This window comes from Eumetopias jubatus, unplaced genomic scaffold (genome assembly GCF_037043125.1).
Source record: "Eumetopias jubatus isolate StellerSeaLion01/CBP00866 unplaced genomic scaffold, mEumJub1_p1.0 scaffold_17, whole genome shotgun sequence".
In the NCBI taxonomy this organism is placed as follows: Eukaryota; Metazoa; Chordata; class Mammalia; order Carnivora; family Otariidae; genus Eumetopias; species Eumetopias jubatus.
Window position 1 is genome coordinate 15,032,219 of NW_028274823.1, and position 22,434 is coordinate 15,054,652.

A 22,434-nucleotide genomic window follows, 5' to 3' on the forward strand; every position below is an offset into this window, starting at 1 on the left:
CCCAAATCACACAACTATCAAATGGTAAAATTAAGATTTAAATGAAATCAACATATTAGCAATGAAATCTTTAGGATGGTGGTTGTTATACAGTATAAGCCTGATGAATATTACTTAAAATAGTTGTCATATGCAAAGCAAAACAATAAATTATTCATACTGATAGCTCCAAGTCAATAAAAAAGTTAAATGTGTTTATTATTCTCCATTTACTAAAGGCATCAAAGTAACAGTACATCTTAGAAAGGCTTCCATTAAAAACTAATTTTCCATTTAATATCGTTTATATTTTCATTCTCTACTTCAACTCCCATTGACTCCAATCTATTACTACTGCTCTACTCTGTGCTACTGCGCTTGACATCTTCTGATTATCAAATTAATATCCTATTTTGTTTTCCACTAATTTGAGGGAATACATATTTTGCTTTCGGTTTCTAAAATATTACTCTCTGTTGGTTCTTCTCTTGCCTTCTTTGACTACTCTGTTCCATTCTTTTTCTTTCTTTCCTTAAATGTAATGCTTTCCCAGTTTCCGGCTTTGGTCTTCGCTCCTCATCTATGTTCCCTCTGTATGTTTTCTCTGAATGATGTCACCAACTCCTCTGGATTCAGTCCCAAACCTAATGCTCTGGCTCTGATCTCTCTTACCAGCTTCACAACCAAATCTTCCCCTGCCACCTGGGCATCCTCCCCTGTATATTCCATAGACATCTCCAACTAAAAATGCCTGAAACAAAACTCAATCATTTTGTCCAGAATAGGCTACAGTTCCAACAGGCTTCTCTACCTCTGCTCTTCCTCCTGGTACCATATTCCACCCAATTTCTGACATATGGAAACTGGAATTCATCCCTAACTTTCTCTATTTTTGTTCACATTAATCAGTGATAAATGTGAAAATCCTATCATCATTCCTAAACACCTCTTTAATTTACCCTCTCTTCTCTTTGGCAATGTCTTTAGTTCAGGATCTTACCACAGATTGCAATAACCTGCATGCTAGGTTTCCTGAAATGAAATTCTCCCCACCCCACTGTGTAACCTTGTTTCCCAGTTTAAATTGTATTGATGGTAAAATGATGGTAAAATGAGGATCATCATACCAGTCCTGCCCTTATTAGAGCTTCTATCACATCATACGATAAATATCTGCTTACATATTGGATTCCTCCACTTTTTAGTTTTATATCCCCATGACCCAGAACAATGCCTATCACATAACAGAGAGTAACAGATATTTGTTTATTGAATGAATGACTAAATGCTCAGGTCACACCTACTTCTAAAGAACTTGAAACTGCTCACAATAAAAGATACATTTCCATTAGGATAATTAAGATAAATGTAAAAGAATAGTATGCAATAACCAATTTACTTATGAAAAAGTTAAATTTCTGGAAAATTCACTGGTTCAAAATAAGTTATTTTCATTAATGACAGATAAATGAGGTAGCACTATATACTCATACCCCTCTTCAAAATGTTCGCCTGGTTTTCTAAGTCAGATATTTCAATCTTGACATTTTCTTTTATCAAAAGCTTTCTTTTCTTTGTTACTTCATACTCATTATTGAAGTCTGTAATTTCCTTAATAAATTTTTCTTCCTCCTCTGTCATTCTTTTCTTTGTAGCCCCCTGGAAAACAAACAAAAGATCAAATATAGATGTTAATTGTAATAATATTTTTCTTTAATGATTTAAAATGCAATCATTTGGAATTATTAACAACAAAAATATAAAATTATACTTCCTGGTGTTATCACAAAAATGCTTTATTCCTCCAGCAATATTAATAAAAAAGTGAAGCTATTACATACTAATAACCAACTATTTCCACATGAAAGTTTTATCCTTAATGTTTTGGGGGTATTATTGGGATAGAAATTCTACTACTTGTGATTATATCTGTGTTTACTTATGTATTAACTTATAGCCATATATGGGTGCCATTTTGTCATTGCAATATAAAATTGGGTAAAATAATTAAATGTGAAAATGAAAATATACACTCAAAGGAATTACTGCTATAGAAAAAACAAACAAATAAGGAAATCCTAGGAAATCTTTTAAAATATGGACAAAGGAGGTAAAATTATATATTTATTTCCAATTCAGTTCTACAAAATAATTCAAATTTTATGAAACATCAACCTGAAGAAGAAAGAATTTCCAAAAACTCTGCGCAATGACGGAACCTAAATATTACTGTATTTTTCTATTTTTTCTAAGAAATGTCAACTAATAGTGAACTACATTGAGAAACTAGACATGTCATGTATAAGCACAAAGCCTGTTGGTTCTGACTTCAGATAAGTATTTTTAGTATTTTTAAATGTATTTTCTTTGAAATTCAATTAATTATAAGTCATATTCCTAAACTGGCCCGGTCATTTAAAACTACTAAGTTTGTTGGTTCTGACTTAAGATAAAAAGATAAACAAAATCTATCTCTTCACCAAGATCCATAAATATGCCTTGAGTGTGAACCTCTCTGTCTTTCAAAAGCATTAAAACCAAGGTCTCAAAGCCTGAGCAATTCAAATCAGTTTCACTGGGTTTTTTTATGCTTATTACAATTGCAAATAATTTCTATATTGCATCCCTGCCAATAGAATTCTTTCTAGCTATATTACTCTACCACCTGGTTTTAAATAGCACTTAATACTTTTCCATAACTGAACAGGATTATCTGCCAATATGCATACAGATAATTTTCTAACAGTACACCTAAGTATATCTAAATACATTTCAATACAGTTAGTGAAATAGATATTTCTAAGTGGCTGTAGGCTTACAAAGGTTTGGAGAAGCATATTCCTCTGGTTTGTAATTTCACTACACTGTCTTTCTAAGGCATTTTCATGAATTTTCCAAAGCTGTAAGAGGAAGGCTTTTTCAGAAAACTGCTGAACCTTTAAAGTGAAAAAAAAAAAACAGAAATCAGAATGAAACAATTAGTTAAACATTTTAGGGTGCCTTCTTAGCTAACAGAACAGATCTGCATAGTATAAGATATTTTCTGTATTAACCTTAAATGAAAAATAAAATTCACATTAAACATGTTATTTTATATGTACTATCATATATTATTTTATAAGTGTTCTATCATCACAAGTTTTATAATATTTTCCCCCAATAAGACTATAGGCCCCTCAATGGCAGAAAATGTGTTTTTTCTTTACAGTACCTAACACATTTCTTAGCTTAGGTATCAAAGGCTTTTTGACTACACATATTAAACTCTGCTTCAAGACAGCCTGTGTTAAAGAACAAGTTTCTATTCTCATCACTTATAAGGAAGATATGGATGAATTAAACATGCATACAGTACGACTAATAAAATGAGATAAAATCTACAAACCATAGGCAAAAACCCCGTCCCATGACTATAGTTATATTAAGAAAAACACAAATCTGCTAAAGTCCTCAAATGCTTTTTTTATTTTTTATTATTATGTTAATCATCATACATCATTAGTTTTTGATGTAGTGTTCCATGATTCATTGTTTGCGTATAACATCCAGTGCTCCATGCAGAACGTGCCCTCTTCAATACCCATCACCAGGCTAACCCATCCCCCACCCCTCTTCCCTCTAGAACCCTCAGTTTGTTTCTCAGAGTCCATAGTCTCTCATGGTTCATCTGCCACTCCGATTTCCCCTCTTCATTCTTTCCTTCCTGCTATCTTCTTCTTCCCTTTTTTTTTTTTAACATATAGTGTATCATTTGTTTTAGGGGTACAGGTCTGCGATTCAACAGTCTTACACAATTCACAGCGCTCACCATAGCACATACCCTCCCCAATGTCTATCACCCAGCTACCCCATCCCAGAACTCATTTCTTATGTTAGTACTTCATTTGGTTCTAGTTAGCATAAGACATAATAAACATTAATATTGGATATGTAACTATTATTTCATTTGGGCCATAAAGAATAGCATCTCCTGAGACCATTAGAATATTGAAATGAAAGTCAGGAAGCTTTAATATATAAAAGCTAAAATTGATGCCAGACTGGGAATAATCTTTCCTCTATATTCAGTACTGGCCCTCATAAGAAAGCATCACTTTTAGTTTGGGGCTGTTCTCATCTCCACAGTGAAAAGAAAAAGGAAATAAATTCAATTTAAATTGCAGAAAGCAAGATTTATGTTAGCCATAAGAACTTCCTGAAGGTGAGAGACAGGGTGTGAAATCTCTGTCCCAGAAGATATTGAATAGTAAAGAGCTTAAGAATAGTCTAGTCCAGAGGCAAAGGGTTGGCCTGAAAGATATTTTGAAACGATATGGCTAAAAAGTCCTGGAAATATTGGCATGAAAAAAGTAACAGAAAAAAAGTAATGGAAATAAAACAGAAAATATGGTCTTGCATATATATAATATCATGGCACATCTGCTCCCACCTTCAGTACTTGGTGCTGTTCTCATCAGCTCTATCTTAAGAAAGACATCAATACAGAACGATGAAAGAGATACAATTTTCATGACCAAAGAAACTCAGAAAATACTTTTAAAGTTGAGGGAAGGAAGAATGGGGCAGTTAGTTATTTTACTAAGAAGACAGAAATTAGAAATATGGCCAGATCTATGAAATCATATAGAAAATAGTAACAACAGCAAACAAGGGTATGACCATGAATTCTATCACATTTATTTAGAATAAGAAAATACTTCACAGCTATTTAGTGTTTATCATATAAATGAGAATAAAATGAGTTCCAAAGAAGTGAAATTCGTTAACAGAGGTAAAATAATTAAGTATAGACAAACGCAGGACTAAAATCCAGTTCTTCTGACTTATTTTCTCCTAAATTAGGAATAGAACTATTTCAAAGTAATAGAGATATTTCTGGAACTAAAAGGGACTTTAGTCTCTGATAAAAGCAGAAGATGAAAGTATGTAAGTTTGAGAAACAGAAAAATTACTAGAACTTAATGAGAGAAGGTTGCTTGCAGTATATACCTAACTCTCAGAGTTGTTATTCTGGACAGTAACCATGAATGCCTGCAAAATTGCTTTGGGACCAAATATTGGGCTGGATTAATTTTGGTTTAATCCAATAAGGTATGTCACGTATCAATCAAAATTCCTGAATTCTAATTGTTTCCACCACTGATCTGTTGTGAAAGACCTATGACGAAACCCAGAAATGAAGAAAATAGTAATTATCAGGCTAAAAAGTTTTTAAATAAGTCATAACTAAATTTATTATTCAGGTTCAGAAAAACCTTATGGTAAGAAATAAAAAATTAAGATGTCCCATTCCAGCTATCACCAACTAAGACCTAAAATTACCACTGTTCTCTTTCCTAAAAAAGAAAAAAATTAAAGAGAGCTCTTAGACAAGTTGTCATTTAATTGGAATATTTTACCATAATCTGAAAAATGAAATCTATATACCCCAAATGAAAAGTAGAGAACTATTCAAAAACTTTATAAGAAAGGTATATCTATAAACTTCCTCTTCCCCTAAACTTCTATGGGAATTATCATTTTGAGGTCTTTTCTGCTTCTTTGTTGTTGTTGTTTTTATTATTATTGGTCTGCTTCTCCTCACCATTCCCATTTTCTGTCTTATATTCTGTATTTATCTTTTACTTCCTCATTTTCCTCTTAAAATCAACCTTAAAAAGTTCCAGAATCAATAACTACAGAAAAATTACAGTAACACTAATTTTTAAATTCACTTAGGATCTGTGATGAAAACATTTAATATAAAATGGAATTGGCAAATAAAGGAAAAAGCATAATAGAAAAAGAGGCAGGAGTTTGGGAAAGCTCAAGTCAGTAAGAGCAGATGTCCACAATATGATGATTCACATGGTGAAGACGGCAGTAAGTTAGGGTTGCAGAAGCTACATGGGTCTATTATTAATAGAGTTCTTTCATATTTTAATGAAACTGAAAGGACAAAGACTCTTGGATCTTCCTAGGTGCTCTCTGCCAAGTGTAAGTTGTTACTCTTAAAAAAACTGAAATAGCTTTTCATGGCCACCTATTTGCAGAATGTGTTTCTCATTATTCCTTTCGTTCTTTTTATCACAACCAATTCCTTAAACTATTATTCACACTCTTGTGTTCGAAAACCAGACCTACTGATGTGTAAAATTTAGGTAAATAATTCCAGATACAACCCTGAACATACTGCTATGATCACAAGACAAGAACATTTCACAGAATAAATTATCATCAGAAACAGCTGTTCTGTTGTAAAAATGATGGGTGGGGATCAGAATTGGAAAGACACTAGAAGAAATGTAAAACTGAGACTTAAAAATAATTTTAACTAAGGTATAATTGACATATAACATTATATTAGTTTTCAGTGTACAACAAAATGATTTGATATTTATATACACTGACAAATGATCACCACAGCAAGTCAAGGTACCATTTGTCACCAAAATTATAAAAATCTTTTTTTTTTCTTGTAAGGAGAACTTTTTAAGATTTATTCTCTTAGCAACTTTCAATATCACTGACTATGGGCACCCTGCTATGTATTATGACCCAAGCACTTATTTATTTTATAACTGGAAGATTGTACCCCTTGACCCTCTTCACCCATTTTGCCCACCCCCCCAAACTCCTCCCCACTGGTAACTACCAATCTATTATTTGTATCTATTAGTTTGGTTTTTCTTTGTTTGTTAGTATGTTTTGTTTTTTTAGATTCCACAAATAAGTGAAATTATATGGTATTTGTCTTTCTCTGATTTATTTCATTTAGCATAATACCCTCAAAGTCCATCCATGTTGTTGCAAATGGCAAGATTTTATTCTTTTTTTATGGCTGAGTGGTATTCCGTTATGTATTTACCCACAACTTCTTTATCCATTCACCCACTGATGGATACTTAGGTTGTTTCCATATCTTGGCTATCATAAATAGTGTTGCAATGAACCTAGGGGTACACATACCTTTTTGAATTCGTGTTCCCATTTTCTTTGGATAAATACCCAGAAGTGGAATTGCTGGATCATATGGTAGTTCTGTTTTTAATTTTTTGAGGAACCTCCATACTATTTTCCATAGTAGTTGCACCATTTACATTCCTACCAACAGGGCAAGAGGGTTCCCTTTTTACCACATTCTTGCCAACACTTGTTATTTCTTGTTTTTTTGATTATAACCATCTTAACAGATATGAGATAATATCTCATTGTGGTATTGATTTGCATTTCCCTGACGATTAGTAATGTTGAGCATATTTCCATGTGCCTGTTGGCCATCTGTATGTCTTCTTTGGAAAAATATTTATTCAGATCCTCTACCCATTTTTAAATCAGCTTTGTGTGTGTGTGTGTATGTCCACCAGTTTTAAGAAGGCAGCAGGAGAGTGGGGCACATCCCCTGGCATTAGCAGGGCAGCTCTCCTGGAGAGTGCTGTGACTGTGTGCATGTGCCAGCCAGTGCCAGCAAGATAAAGGGAGAGTGCAAAAATGGTGCTAGCAAGTCAGTAAAATGGCACAAGGTGGAGGAAGAGCGCAAAAATGGCACCCATCTGTGCCTCCATCTCTAGAGAGAATCCCAGTAGGCCTCTGTCCCTCTGACAGATGCTTTTATAATTAGGAAATAAATTTCTCCTTCACAAATATATAGTCCTAGGTGCTTTTCAAACTGCTGCTTTTGCACTAGTTCTGTGGCAAATGAGTCTACCTATGAGCCTTTTAAGAGCAGAGCCTTAGTTCCCTACAGCACTTTGGATCTCCTGGATGTAATAAGCACCATTGATTTTCAAAGCCAAATGTTTTGAGGGTTCATTTCTCCCCTGTTAAGTCCCAAGGGCTGGTGTGCCTGATGCTGGTATGCTGAGATCTCCGGGAGAGGCTCCATATTTGTGAGCTCCCTCCTGATTATGGGTTGCTGTGCCAAGGTAGGAAGTGGGTTCTGCTGAGACTACGTCTCTGCCTCTCCCACCCATCTCAGTGTGGCCCTGTATGTTATCCTTTGTTGTGGAGGAAATTTTCAGCTAGTTTTCAGGTCTTTTTCATAGGGAATTTTTCCAAATGTAGCTGTAGATTTGGTGTGTACGTGGGAAATGAGTTCAGATATTCCTATGCTGCCATCTTGAACCACCTCCCAAAATATTTTTGAACATATCTTTCCCAATCAGGTTTGAGTTGAGGCACTATCTTATATCCATGGTAGCTTGGACATCTTTCATAAATCAACACCTTAGAGACTACTAACTCTATATCCTAAGTTACCCAGGAATATCAAGGGGCTATAACAACAAAAAGAAAAGGGTAGAAGGTTCCTAGTAGCAGTAATACAAATTTCCCTTTCTCATCTCTCTTCTTCCTCTGACTACAAATGAAGAGAAATTATTCGCATGCAGCCTTAAAGTTATATTCTAGAATCAAATAGCCAAGCTTTGTCAGAAAATATTGCTGTTTTGGAAAATTTTAATTTATAGCAGTGCCAACACTCTGGTTAATTCTGCTTCCCTCAGCAATAAAGATCTTTTTCTTTCCCTGTTTTATTCCTCTTGGGATATTTGATTTTTCAACAGAGCTTATAGTTTTCCCAGTGAGCTGACTTATCTGGTCAACTAGGTCAGTTTTCAGCATAGCCATGATTTGTGACTCTTCACTACTCTTGCTGCCTGGGTGCCTTTAGGTATTTTTCTACCAGAAGAACTTGAAAATTGAAAATGACTGAGAATTCTAAATTAATGCTTAGGTCCAAGTAAGCACAGTACAAAGCTACCCTTTGTTGTGGTTGCTGTTGTTTAAAATATTCTCAGACTTTAGGAACTGACATTTTGCTGATTAAATGATCTACCCCACAGTGTAAGGCGACTTTACATAAGACAGTTATACAGATTTCACATTTTAAGCTCATAGCAATTGGGGGAAAGAATGTGTTATGACTATAATAAAAGACATTTTAAATGCTAGAATACATCAGTGAATATTGTATCAACAACGGATATTAAGGTTTTGTAAAAGAAAAAGATCTATTTTTTATAAATTTGTTTCTGTTTTTTAATTTAAATTCAATTAGCCAACATATAGTACATCATTAGTCTTAGATGTAATGTTCAACAATTTATCAGTTGTGTATAACACCCAGATGTAGTACTTAAAGGAAAACTCACTATGACACAGGAATCCTAATGTAGGAAGCTTCAATATCAGGAAATATTAATCCCTACAATGGACTTTTGTCCAGTAAGACTTTTCACGATCTGCACTCCCTTATTCACTGTCCAACCTTATCTTCTACTACTCTCCTCTTCATTTACTTTCTCCAGCCACACTGGCCTCTTTGTTATTCCTCAGACATACCAGGTGCACTCCCTCCTATAACCTTTGTACTGGCTGTTCTCTCTGCCTGAGAATCTCTTTTCCCAGATTCCTTCTGGTTCATTCCTTTACCTCAGTCAAGTCTTTGCTCATCTCTCATCTTTTCATTGGAGGTTATTAGGATGCCAGATAAGACCACTGCTATTTAAGTTTGTTCTGGAAGTTTTTATTAATGCAATACGGCAAGAAAAAGGAATAAGAGATACAATTATCAAAAAAAAAGCTAGTACACAACTTTCTTTCATTTGTTTAGGCAAATGCTATTGTTACATACCTAATAAATCCAAATAAATCTACTGAAAAACTGTTAGAAATAAAAAAAAATCAGTAAAAAGGTTAGTAACAAATAAATATCAAAAACTAAGTATCTCTTCCAGTTACCAAAAATAAATAGAAAGAAAGCATGGAAAAGATCTCATTCATACCAGCAACCAAATAAAGAAAACACAAATAAGCTTAAAAAATATCTGAGACCTATATGAAAAAAACCCTCTACTGAAGAACAGAAGAGATTCAATAAATAGAAAGATATGCTTTGTCCTTGAATGTAAAGATTCAGAGATGGAAATACACCAATTCCTCCCAAATCATCACATGAATGTTGTACAGTCTTAATTAAAACCCCAATAGTTTTATTTGTTAGAATTTGACAAAATGATTTTAAATTTATCTAGAATAACAAAAAACCTGAAAAGAATCAGGAAAATTCTAAAAAAGAAACTGTCGTGCCAGAGAGTCAAAGGTATTTAGTAGCTAATATAATTAAGTAAATATGATACTGGTGCCAAAACAGATTAATAGAAGCGTATAGACTATCTAGAAACAAATATATATGTATTACTGTATCATAAAGATGGTGCTTTTGGTCAATGGAGATCATATGACATCTATCCAGGCAAAAATGGAGGAAGAGTCATCTTTATTTAAGATATTTAAGAAAAAAACACACTGGAAAAGTACTGGAAAAACATACTGTTTAAAACCTTGGAGTGGAATAGGCTTTCCCAAGCCTGAGATTGATTTCAGGAACAAACAAATAAACAAAAAGATTAAAATTCTAGCAACACATTCTAAACTTTGACTAGATAAAATATGTCATAAAAAGCCAACCTACAAATAATAAAATTTGCAACAAATGACAAAGAAAGGGTAATATCTGTAACATATAAAAAGCTAGATGTCAATAAGAAAAAGGCAAGGAAAGGATATGAATAGGTAAAACACATAGTAAATATTAGCGATCAGTGAAAAAAATAAAAATATAAGTAAACAGAAAGTTCAAATTAAAACTATAAAAAGATGCCACTTTTTCTTATATTTGCCCAAAGAATTGATAATTTCAATTATATGAGTAGTGAAATTATGGGAAAATAAACGACCAACTTTTCTGGAGGACAATTTGGAAATTATCAAAAGCCTTAATAGTATATAACTGTTGATAGAGCAATTTGGTTCCCAGGACTTTATCCTAAAAAAATTAAGTGCACCAAGATGCATGTGCAAGATTGTCATCACAGTGATATTAATCATAGTAATTTATTAATAGTAATAGTAAATATTTATCAGTAGGAAAGTAGTTAACTAAAATATCATATAGCCATTGAGTGGAATACTATGCAATCATTAAAAACTGCTTATTTAGATATATATTTACTGAGATATGTGGGATACAGTAAATGGAAAAAAAGCAAATCATTTCAGAAAAAAATACATTCACTTAAATAAATCTGAAAGAAGAACTATGAAAATATTAACTATACAGTGGAACTATGGATAGTTTTCACTCTGTATTTGACCTATTTCTATTTTTGGAATAATTTGCAATAAACACATACTACTTTTATGAAGAATTAAAACAAAGCTAGTTCAATTCAGAAAAAAAATGTCTGCTACATGTTCATCAAAAATAATGATAGGAGGCCCTTATATTTCCCGAGAATATAACCTACTCTTCCAGTAACAGCATAAGCAAGTGCTCCTAATAAAGATGGAGAGGAAGAGGAGCTCATAATAGAGAGAAGACGACCATTTTGGAGGAACAACCTAATCCGTTTTCCTAAAGTGGAAGTCACATATCTCCCATTCTTTCCTCTTCTGTCTTCTCTTGGGAGGAATTAATTAGAATTTTAACCAGCAAAAACTGGACTATATTTAAAGCCATGAAACTAGACTGAATCAAAGAAGCTGAAGTAGGCAACCTTCAAGTTATCTTGAGATATTAATTCAGGCAATAACAATTCAGAAGACCACGTAAGTACCAAAGGCTCTATGAGATGTTCTTCTCAGCAACATCAAGATCACAGGCACAGCTGCAAGTAGCCAGTTTGCTTTTGACCTCTTCCATTCACCTTTTTTGAATCCGTCTGGTGTTACGGGTTCCATAGCCAACCTAAATCTAACCTTCTCAAAGTAACCCCATACTCCAAAATCACTCTTCCCCTTTTCCTCAAATAAAACTTCCACTTCTAAAGAACTGCTGATGCAGCTACATACTAATATGATTAGGGAAAGAGCAGTAATGCACAAATACTGATAGGCCAAGAACATTTGTAATGATACTTCTTAATCTGACTCAGTTGGGAGATACTTTGAAATAAGGTGACTTCTATGCTATTTGACAATTCAGGAGGCAGTACTTTATCTTAGCTATCACTACATGTTCCTATTCTGTCAGGATATAAAACAATGGAATACTGCAGGTAGTGATTTTTCATGTACTGCTTTTAATGGAAGAACTATAAAATGTCACAGATTCTTTAAAACATAGTTTTCCTCCTCATAATAAGAAAACTTGGCACATGAGCATGAAAAGATCATACCTCCGTCAAGTATACTACAAGAAACCGGATGGGGGATATTCACATCAACTTGTCAACCAACAGCTTTAGCTTTAGGAAGACAGTTCATTCTTTAAGAAGCTGAGCAAACAAGAATGGGACAAAGAACAATGTATATACTGTATCTGTTGGCAAGCTGTAAGTTTGGACAGTTCTCACATAACAACAGCATAAACCCCACCCCCCCAAAAATACTGCAATGGAAGATAAAAAAAAATAATTACCCAAAAGCTTACGGAGAAAGAGTACTATAAATCTCTGTAATATATTACAGCTACAGGGTGCAAAGAGATAAATTTTGCTTATCAATTATGTGATGTCGTCAAAAGAGTGCAAAGGTATGTCCCCCAAAAAACAAGAGCAAGTCAGGACATAAAGAGTAAGATAAAAAAAAAAAAAAAAAGCTGAGCTAAAAAGGAAGACAGGAAATGAAAGAAATATAAAAAAGAAAAATAAGAGCCCAACACAGCTTTTAAATTTACAGAGTATTAAATAACAGCACCAACAATGCAAAAGATGGAATCAGTAATGCAAAGTATAAAGAGTTCTCCAAGGCTGCTGAGAAAATCACGGGTTCAGAGAACAAAGAACAAAGATCTACTCTTATAAGGAATAGGGGTACTCAGAAAATAAACCACAAGTAATAGTTGAGGTTAGAATGGGAGGCTCACCCATGGTCTAAACAAAACTAATAGGTACATCTGTGAACAGATCTGTAATTATAAGAATGAAAAAATCTGCACAACCAACCAGGGAAGAAAAATGAAAACAGGCTACCTAAAAAGGATTTTTAAAAAGCAGACTGAGGGGTACCTGGGTGGCTCAGTCAGTGAAGCATCTTCCTTTGGCTCAGGTCATGATCCCAGGGTCCTGGGATCAAGCCCCACATCGGGCTCCCTGTTCAGTTGGGGAGTCTGCTTCTCCCTCTCCATCTGCCTCTCCCACCTCTCCCCAACCCCCGCTTGTGTGCACACGTGCGTGCTCTATCTCAAATAAATAAATAAAATCTTTAAAAATAAAAAATAAAAACCAGGCTGATTTCAATATTTCTCTTCTGCATTAATAAAGTTCAAAAATCAGTAGTGCCACTTATTGTGACAATCACTGGGTGCTGTATATAAGTACTGAATCACTAAACTGTATACCTGAAGCTAATATTACACTATATGTTAACTAACTGGAATTTAATAAAAATTTTTAAAAAATCAGTAGTGTTAGATCTACATAATTTTTTAAAAACAGGTGTGAGCCAAGAATTCTGTATACAGACAACTTTTCATTCAAGTGTGAAAACAACAGAAAGAAATTTAAGATCTTAATGGCTTAGAAAATCCATCATGCACATATTTTCCCTGAAAATTTACTTGAACAATTATACAGATTGACCAAAAGATAAAAAAGAAATAAGAACCCAAGAATGAGGAAGTTGAAGCATTAAAAAATTTTAAAGTTAAAAAATTAAAAGTTAAGAATTCTGTTTAACATGGCAGTCTAAGCAAATGTGGGAAGGACCCACTTTCTACTCAAATACAGAGAAATGCTATATAAAATAGAACTACCTTTAAAATAAGATATCATTTACATAGCCAACCTGAAAGTAAGAATGGGAAATTGTCATGCCAAAAACAAAGAGGTAACTCAGGGTAAAAATGGCGTGCTAGATTTTAAGCCCAAGCGATGTCCTTGAGATTGGGTACAGGTGTTAGGGGCTAGGGTTTTAAATGCCCACATCAGACCAAAAGTCAAGACCAGAGGGAGCTGGAACTGGGCTCACTGGATAAAGTCAGGAATTGAGAAGTGTCTATGCCAGCTGTGCAAGAGGAATAACAAAACTCCATTCATTGGTTTAGAGAAGCAGCATATAAATGAGCTGCCACCATTGAGCCACGAGTGGAAGGAGTCATCCCCAAGAAGCTCCAACCCCAAGCTTGAACGGTTCATGGATATGAGATTTCTCTATCTCTCATTCATGTACTGCAGAAATCCTAAGCTCAGAAATTAACATAAAAACTGGTTCTGAACAAGTGAAATTTGTAAGGCCCTGGCAGCAGGGGTGAAACTGCTCCATAGGGACATCTTTTTTATTAAGGGAATATGTGGTACCCCAAGGAAACACAAGCCCCACTAAAGGTAAGTTCACAATAGAAAAATTTAAAGCTCATAAGAAAACACACCATTACATAAGAAAGCCATCAGATGAAACAAGCAGAATTCACAGGAGAACAGAAAACAGAATCCTATGAGAAAAGTTTTAATTTATTCACTCAATATTATTTATTTAACACCCACTACAATTCAAGCACTGTTCTAGATAATGGGAATAACAGTAGTGAACAAACTAGACAAATTTGTATTTCTTGGGGAGCTTACATTACATTGGGGGGAGACAAGTAATAACAGATAGATACAAAATATGTCAAGAGGCAGTACATGTTACAAAATAAAGGATCGTGAATAGAAAGGAATGGGAAGGGGTGATACTTTTTTATATACTGGAGGTCAGGGACGATCTTCTCCAGGAGCCATTACTAAACTTTTTGGTCTCATGACTTTTCCATCTTTAGGACTTTACAGTCTTAAAAAATTATTGAAGACATTTTTGATTGTTTTTGTAAGCTAGACCTATCAATATTTTCTGTATCAAATATTAAAACAGAAATTTTAAGAAACATTTAATTCATTAAGAATAACAGTAAATTTATTGCATGTTTAAAAATATATATTTATGAAAAAGTAGTACTCCACCCCCACAAAAAATAGAAGAGTTGCATTTACATTTTTTTGCAAATCTTTTTAATGCCTGGCTTAATAGAAGACAACTGGATTCTCACATCTGCTTCTTTACTCAATCTTTTTCAATACGTTTTTTGGTTGAAGTATATGCAGAAAATCTGGCCTCACACAATATATTTTAATACCCTTTTCAAATGACTGTGGGTATGCTTGATACTGCACCCAAACTAAACCAGTGATAGTTCCTTAAAGGTTAGTTGCAATGTGGAATCTGAAACTATTTCAGTGAACTTTTCACCTTCTGTTACAATAAAACCTATTGGTCTATGGTGCTTTCAGAGGATCTTTTATCCAGGCGTGGTTTCGTAACATTATGTGCTGGTCATTTGGGAACTATTGCTTCACTGAACTATTCAGATCCTCCAAACGTTAATACATTTCACAATATAATACTAAAAAATAACATTCATTAATATCATCAACAAATTCATCAGAAAAATCTTTAAGTATTGGGAAAAATACTGTCAAGTTTATAGTGACAGATATGAGTCTTCCAAAATTCTAACTTTTGTTTGAAAGGTTGAATATTATTATTGGCAAAATATTACTACTACTATCAGTTGTTTGCCTTTAAATATCAGGGTCAACTTCATTTTTGATGAAAATTTTGCCAAGTACTCAAGTTTAAATAACTACAGCCTGTCAGTTGTTCAAGTAAAAATGGTGTTCCTGGAAAAAAAAAAAAAGAGCTAGCTCATTTTGTAACTCAATCACATAAGTACTCTCCCTTGAGACAATCATTGTACTTTGGAACACAGAAGTACTTTATGTGAACTTCCCATTTCATCACATGCAGTATTAAAAACTCATATACATAATGGTCAACTTCAAAACAACCAAGGCATTTGGTGAAACTGGTGGGTTTTGTTTTTTACTCTAAGTTTATGGCAGTGAAGAATGCAATGACTACCAGTACAGCTGGATGCTACTGCCTTGACTTGTGCTAAGGCACCAAAAGTTTTACTCATCATCGCCTCTACTAACATCAATGTGCAGGCAAGCACAGTGAAAATAGTGAATAATGCCTTTGCATCATTAAGAAAATAGTTCACAGACCTCCTGAAAGAGTCTTGGGGATGCCTATGGTTGCAGATCACTCTTTAAAAACCATAGCTCTCAAGTGGCAACTGCAACGTCAGGTAACCAACCACCAAGATTTGCACGTCTTGACGTAAAGGCTCACATTCCAGTGGAATGGCTGGCCACCCTGCGGAAAGAGACCTAAAAGAAACGAGCGTACACAAAACACCCCTAGCTGAGGGAAGAAGCATTTCAGGCAGAGGAGACAGCAAGTGCAAAAGCCCCAAAGTCAAAGAATAGTTGGCATATTCAAGAACAACAGAACCCACTGCAAAGGCAAACACCCTTAGAAAAATAGCCCACCCCCACAAAAATGCCCAGTACTGTACTCTAAGGACATCTGGTGCCCTCATCTATTTTTATGCTTTAATTACTTGTGACAAATATGAAAAGTTTTTCTTTACAGAACTGCAGAGAAAACATCAAAAGATATTACAAACTTTTTTTTAGAAAGGAGAACATTGAGAATTTTGAGTTTACAGTTAAGTTTATACACTTGAAGCTGTTTGATGCCAACTCTCAAATTAAGGTAGAAAGTCATTATGTAATTTATTTTCAATTATTCACAGTGCAATGTAGAAGTTGCTTAATGAATGTTTGTTGAATGAATAATTATCCAATGTGTGATTGGAGATATTTAGAAATGAGGAACACAGTTAATTGACATTCTAAGAAATCACAAAAGGCAGGGGGCGGAGCAAGATGGCGGAGGAGTAGGAGACCTGGATTTCAGGAATTCAGCTGAATGGGGATCAAACCATTCTGAACACCTACGAACTCAACAGCAGACGGAAGAAGAGAGTAGCAACAACTCTCTGAACAGAGAAGCGACCACTTACTGGAAGGTAGGATGTGCAGAGAAATGAACCCGAGGCGATATTTGGGAGGATAGACTGCGGGAGAGGGGGCCTCCACCGGCTGCTTCTGGCAAGTGATAGAGCCGCAGAGCACAAAATCGGAACTTTTCGAAGCCGGCTCCGCTGAAGGACGTCGCTGCAGTGGCTAAGCGGGGAGTGGAAACCTCGCGGTACAGTGTGGACTCAGGACCCTCGGGGTCACAGAAAGACCGGGGGTGCCTGAGTGCAGCAGAGCTCCCTGTTTTCGGAGCGGGGGAGCCGGCTGCAGAGATGGAGCCGAGGCGCGGGCTCTCAGCTCGGGGTTGCCATAAACTGTGATCCGCGGCCCAGTCGGGCCACTGCTCCTGCAGCAGGGACCCAACAAGCGGCAGATCCGGGGAGACTCCCCTTCCTCCCCCGGGAGGAGCGGCGTGGGAGCGCACTGCAGGGATCTGCTGGGTTTGGAGACTCCACACGGGGTCGGGTGCCAGAGATACAAACGCTGGGTCACAGGCCGGGTTAGCACGCAGTGCAGCCGGACACCAGGGAGACGGGAGTGACTGCTTTTCTCTGGGGGCGCACTGAGGAGCGGGGCCCCGAATTCTCAGCTCCTCCGGGCGGAGATTGGGAGGCCACCATTTTCACCCTGGTCCTCCAAAGCTCCAGCGAGAGCTTGCACGGAACAAAAGCTCCTGAGAGCAAACCCGAGCAGCTTGCTTAGCCCAGACCAACAAGGGCGGGGCAATTCCGCCTCCGGCAAAGACATTTGGCAACCACGGCAACAGGCCCCTCCCCCAGAAGATCAGCACGAACAGCCAGCAAGCCAAGACCAAGTTTACCGATCAAGGAGAACGGGAGAAATCCAGCACTAGGGGAATACTGCACATAGAATTCATGGATTTTTTTTACCATGATTCATTCGTTTTTCAAAGTTAATTTTTTTAAACGGTTTTTTTAAAATTTTTCTTTTTCCCTTTTTCAACCAACATCTTCTCAATCCCTTTTTTAAAAAAAAACATTTTTTATTTTTCATTTTTAGAGTCATATTTTATCCCTTCATAGTAGTTACCCTTATTTTTGGCATATATATATATATATATAAGTTGTTCTCTCTTTAAAATTTTGAGATACAGTTTCTTCTAACAGATCAAAATATACCCTAAATCACTAGTGTATGGCTTTGTTCTAGTCTCCTGCCTGATCACATTCTCTCCCTTTTTTATTTTTTCTTTCTTTTTTTTTTTTAAATCTTCTTTCTTTTTTCAAACTTTTTATCGTATCAATTCCTTTTATAAAATCTTTTATAATTTTCATCTTTACAGTCATCTTCCAACCCTTCATTGTATCAACCCTTATGTTGTACATATATAAGTCTTTCTTCCTTTAAAATTTTAGGAGGCACTTTTATCTAACAGACCAAAATATGCCCAAAATCTAGTGTGTGGCACTGATCTATGCACTAGCCTGATCATATTTGATCATATTCGGTTTTTTTCGTATTGTTCTATTTTGGTATTTATCTTTTTCTTTCTTTTCTTTTCTTTCTTTTCTCTTTACTTTCTTTCCCTTTCTTTTCCCCTGGTTTCAGGTCTTTTCTGATTTGTATAGAGTATATTTGCTGGGGACGTTGTTAACCTGTTAGCATTTTGTTCTCTCATTCATCTGTTCTCCTCTGGACAAAATGACAAGATGAAAAAAATCTCCTCAGCAAAAAGAACAAGAGATAGTACCGTCAGCCAGGGACCTACTCAATACGGACATTAGTACGATGTCGGACCTAGAGTTCAGAATCATGACTTTAAAGATACGAGCTGGGCTTGAAAAAAGCGTGGAAGTTATTAGAGAAACCCTTTCTGGAGAAATAAAAGAACTAAAATCTAACCAAGTCGAAATCAAAAAGGCTATTGAGACGCAATAAAAAATGGGGGCACTAACTGGTAGGATAAATGAGGCAGAAGAGAGAATCAGCGATATAGAAGACCAAATGATGGAAAATAAAGAAGCTGAGAAAAAGAGAGAGAAACAACTACAGGATCATGATGGCAGAATTCGAGAGATAAGCGATACGATTAGACGAAACAACAGTAGAATAATTGGGATCCCAGAAGAAGAAGAAAGAGAGGGGCAGAAGGTATATTGGAGCAAATAATAGCAGAGAACTTCCCTAATATGAGGAAGGAAACAGGCATCAAAATCCAGGAGGCACAGAGAACCCCTCTCAAAATCAATGAAAATAGGTCAACACCCCGACATCTAATATATTAGTAAAACTTACGAGTCTCAGAGACAAAGAGAAAATCCTGAAAGCAGCTCGGGAGAAGAGATATGTAACCTACAATGGTAAAAATATTAGATTGGCAACAGACCTATCCACAGAGACCTGGCAGGCCAGAAAGGACTGGCATGATATCTTCAGAGCACTAAACGAGAAAAATACGCAGCCAAGAATACTCTATCCAGCTAGGCTCTCATTGAAAATTGAAGAAGAGATAAAAAGCTTCCAGGACAAACAAAAACTAAAGGAATTTGCAAACACGAAACCAGCCCTCCAAGAAATATTGAAAGGGGTCCTCTAAGCAAAGAGAGAGCCTAAAAGCAGCATAGATCAGAAAGGAACAGAGACAATATACAGTAACAGTCACCATACAGGCAATACAATGGCACTAAATTCATACCTTTCAAGAGTTACCCTGAATGTAAATGGGCTAAATGCCCTAATCAAAAGACACAGGCTATCATATTGGATTAAAAAACAAGACCCATCAATATGCTGTCTGCAAGAGACTCATTTGAGACCCAAAGACACCCCCACATTGAAAGTGAGCGGGTGGAAAACAATTTACCATGCTAGTGGACTCTGAAAGAAAGCTGGGGTGGCAATCCTTCTATCAGACAAATTAGATTTTAAAACAAAGACTGTCATAAGAGATGAGGAAGGACACTATATCCTACTTAAAGGGTCTATCCAACAAGAAGATCTAACAATTGTAAATATCTATGCCCCGAACATGGGAGCAGCCAATTATATAAGGCAATTAATAACAAAAGCGAAGAAACACATGGACAACAATACAATAATAGTAGGGGACTTTAACACCCCCCTGACTGAAATGGACAGATCATCTAAGCAAAAGATCAACGAGGAAATAAAGACTTTAAATGACACACTGGACCAAATGGACTTCACAGACGTATTCAGAACATTCCATCCCAAAGCAACGGAATACACATTCTTCTCTAGTGCCCATGGAACATTCTCCAGAATAGATCACATCCTAGGTCACAAATCAGGTCTCAACCAGTACCAAAAGATTGGGATTATTCCCTGCATATTTTCAGACCACAATGCTTTGAAACTAGAACTCAATCACAAGAGGGTAGTCAGAAAGAACTCAGATACATGGAGGCTAAAGAGCATCCTACTAAAGAATGAATGGGTCAACCAGGAAATTAAAGAAGAATTAAAAAAATTCATGGAAACCAATGAAAATGAAAACAACTGTTCAAAATCTTTGGGATACAGCGAAGGCAGTCCTGGGAGGAAAGTATATAGCAATACAAGCCTTTCTCAAGAAACAAGAAAGGTCTCAAATACACAACCAAACCCTACACATAAAGGAGCTGGAGAAAGAACAGCAAATAAAGCCTAAACCCAGCAGGAGAAGAGAAATAATAAAGATCAGAGCAGAAATCAATAAAACAGAAACCAAAAGAACACTAGAACAGATCAACGGAACTAGAAGCTGGTTCTTTGAAAGAATTAACGAGATTGATAAACCCCTGGCCAGAGTGATCAAAAAGAAAAGAGAAATGGCCCAAATCAACAAAATCATGAATGAAAGAGGAGAGATCACAACCAACACCAGAGAAATACAAACAATTATAAGAACATATTATGAGTAACTCTATGCCAGCAAATTAGATAACCTGGAAGAAATGGGTGCATTCCTAGACATGTATCAACTACCAAAATTGAACAAGGAAGAAACAGAACACCTGAAGAGACCTATAACAACTAAGGAAATTGAAGCAGTCATCAAAAATCTCCCAACAAACAAAAGCCCAGGGCCAGATGGCTTCCCAGGGGAATTCTATCAGACATTTCAAGAAGAATTAATACCTATTCTCCTGAAACTGTTCCAAAAAATAAAATGGAAGGAAAACTTCCAAACTCATTTTAGGAGGCCACCATTACCTTGATCCCCAAACCAGACAAAGACCCCATCAAAAAGGAGAATTACAGACCAATATCCTTGATGAACATGGATGCAAAAATTCTCACCAAAATACTAGCAAATAGGATCCAATAGTACATTAAAAGGATTATTCACCATGACCATGTGGGATTTATCCCTGGGTTGCAAGGCTGGTTCAACATCCGCAAATCAATCAATGTGATACAATACATTAACAAAAGAAAGAACAAGAATCATATGATCCTCTCAATAGATGCAGAAAAAGCATTTGACAAAGTACAGCATCCTTTCTTGATCAAAACTCTTCAGAGTATAGGGATAGAGGGTACATACCTCAACATCATAAAAGCCATCTATGAAAAACCTACAGCGAATATCATTCTCAATGGGGAAAAGCTGAGAGCTTTTCCCCTAAGGTCAGGAACGTGGCAGGGATGTCCACTATCACCACCGCTATTCAACATAGTATTAGAAGTCCTAGCCACAGCAATCAAGACAACAAAAAGAAATCAAGGGCATCCAAATTGGCACGGAGGAAGTCAAACTCTCACTCTTTGCAGATGATATGATACCGTATGTGGAAAACCCAAAAGACTCCACCCCAGAACTGCCAGAACTCATACAGGAATTCAGTAAAGTAGCAGGATATAAAATCAATGCACAGAAATCAGTGGCATTCCTATACACCAACAACAAGACAGAAGAGAGACAAATCAAGGAGTCGATCCCATTCACAATTGCACCCAAAACCATAAGATACTTCGGAATAAATTTAACCAAAGAGGCAAAGGATCTGTACTCAGAAAACTATAAAATACTCAGGAAAGAAATTGAAGAAGACACAAAGAAATGGAAAAACATTCCATGCTCATGGATTGGGAGAACCAACATTGTGAAGATGTCAATGCTACCTAGAGCAATCTACACATTCAATGCAATCCCCATCAAAATACCATCCACTTTTTTCAAAGAAATGGAACAAATAATCCTAAAATTTGTATGGAACCAGAAGAGACCCCCGAATAGCCAGAGGAATCTTGAAAAAGAAAAGCAAAGCTGGCGGCATCATAATTCCGGACTTCCAGCTCTATTACAAAGCTGTCATCATCAAGACAGTATGGTACTGGCACAAAAACAGACACATAGATCAATGGAACAGAATCGAGAGCCCAGAAATGGACCCTCAACTCTATGGTCAACTAATCTTCGACAAAGCAGGAAAGAATGTCCAATGGCAAAAAGACAGTCTCTTCAACAAATGGTGTTGGGAAAACTGGACAGCCACATGCAGAAGAATGAAACTGGACCATTTCCTTACACCACACACCAAAATAGACTCCAAATGGTTGAAAGACCTAAACGTGAGACAGGAGT

General features: G+C 36.0%; 1 protein-coding gene across 1 annotated transcript in view; it reads right to left on the bottom strand.

The window, feature by feature from the left end:
* CCDC172 (coiled-coil domain containing 172) overlaps positions 1-22,434 on the bottom strand; it is a 68,563-nt gene that overhangs the window by 34,793 nt on the left and 11,336 nt on the right. Inside the window, exons 3-4 of the mRNA XM_028121722.2 lie at positions 2,799-2,915; positions 1,473-1,638 (exon numbers count right to left, since the gene is read on the bottom strand). Of these exons, the coding sequence (XP_027977523.1) occupies positions 1,473-1,638; positions 2,799-2,915 (283 nt within the window). The remainder of the gene's footprint in view (positions 1-1,472; positions 1,639-2,798; positions 2,916-22,434) is intronic.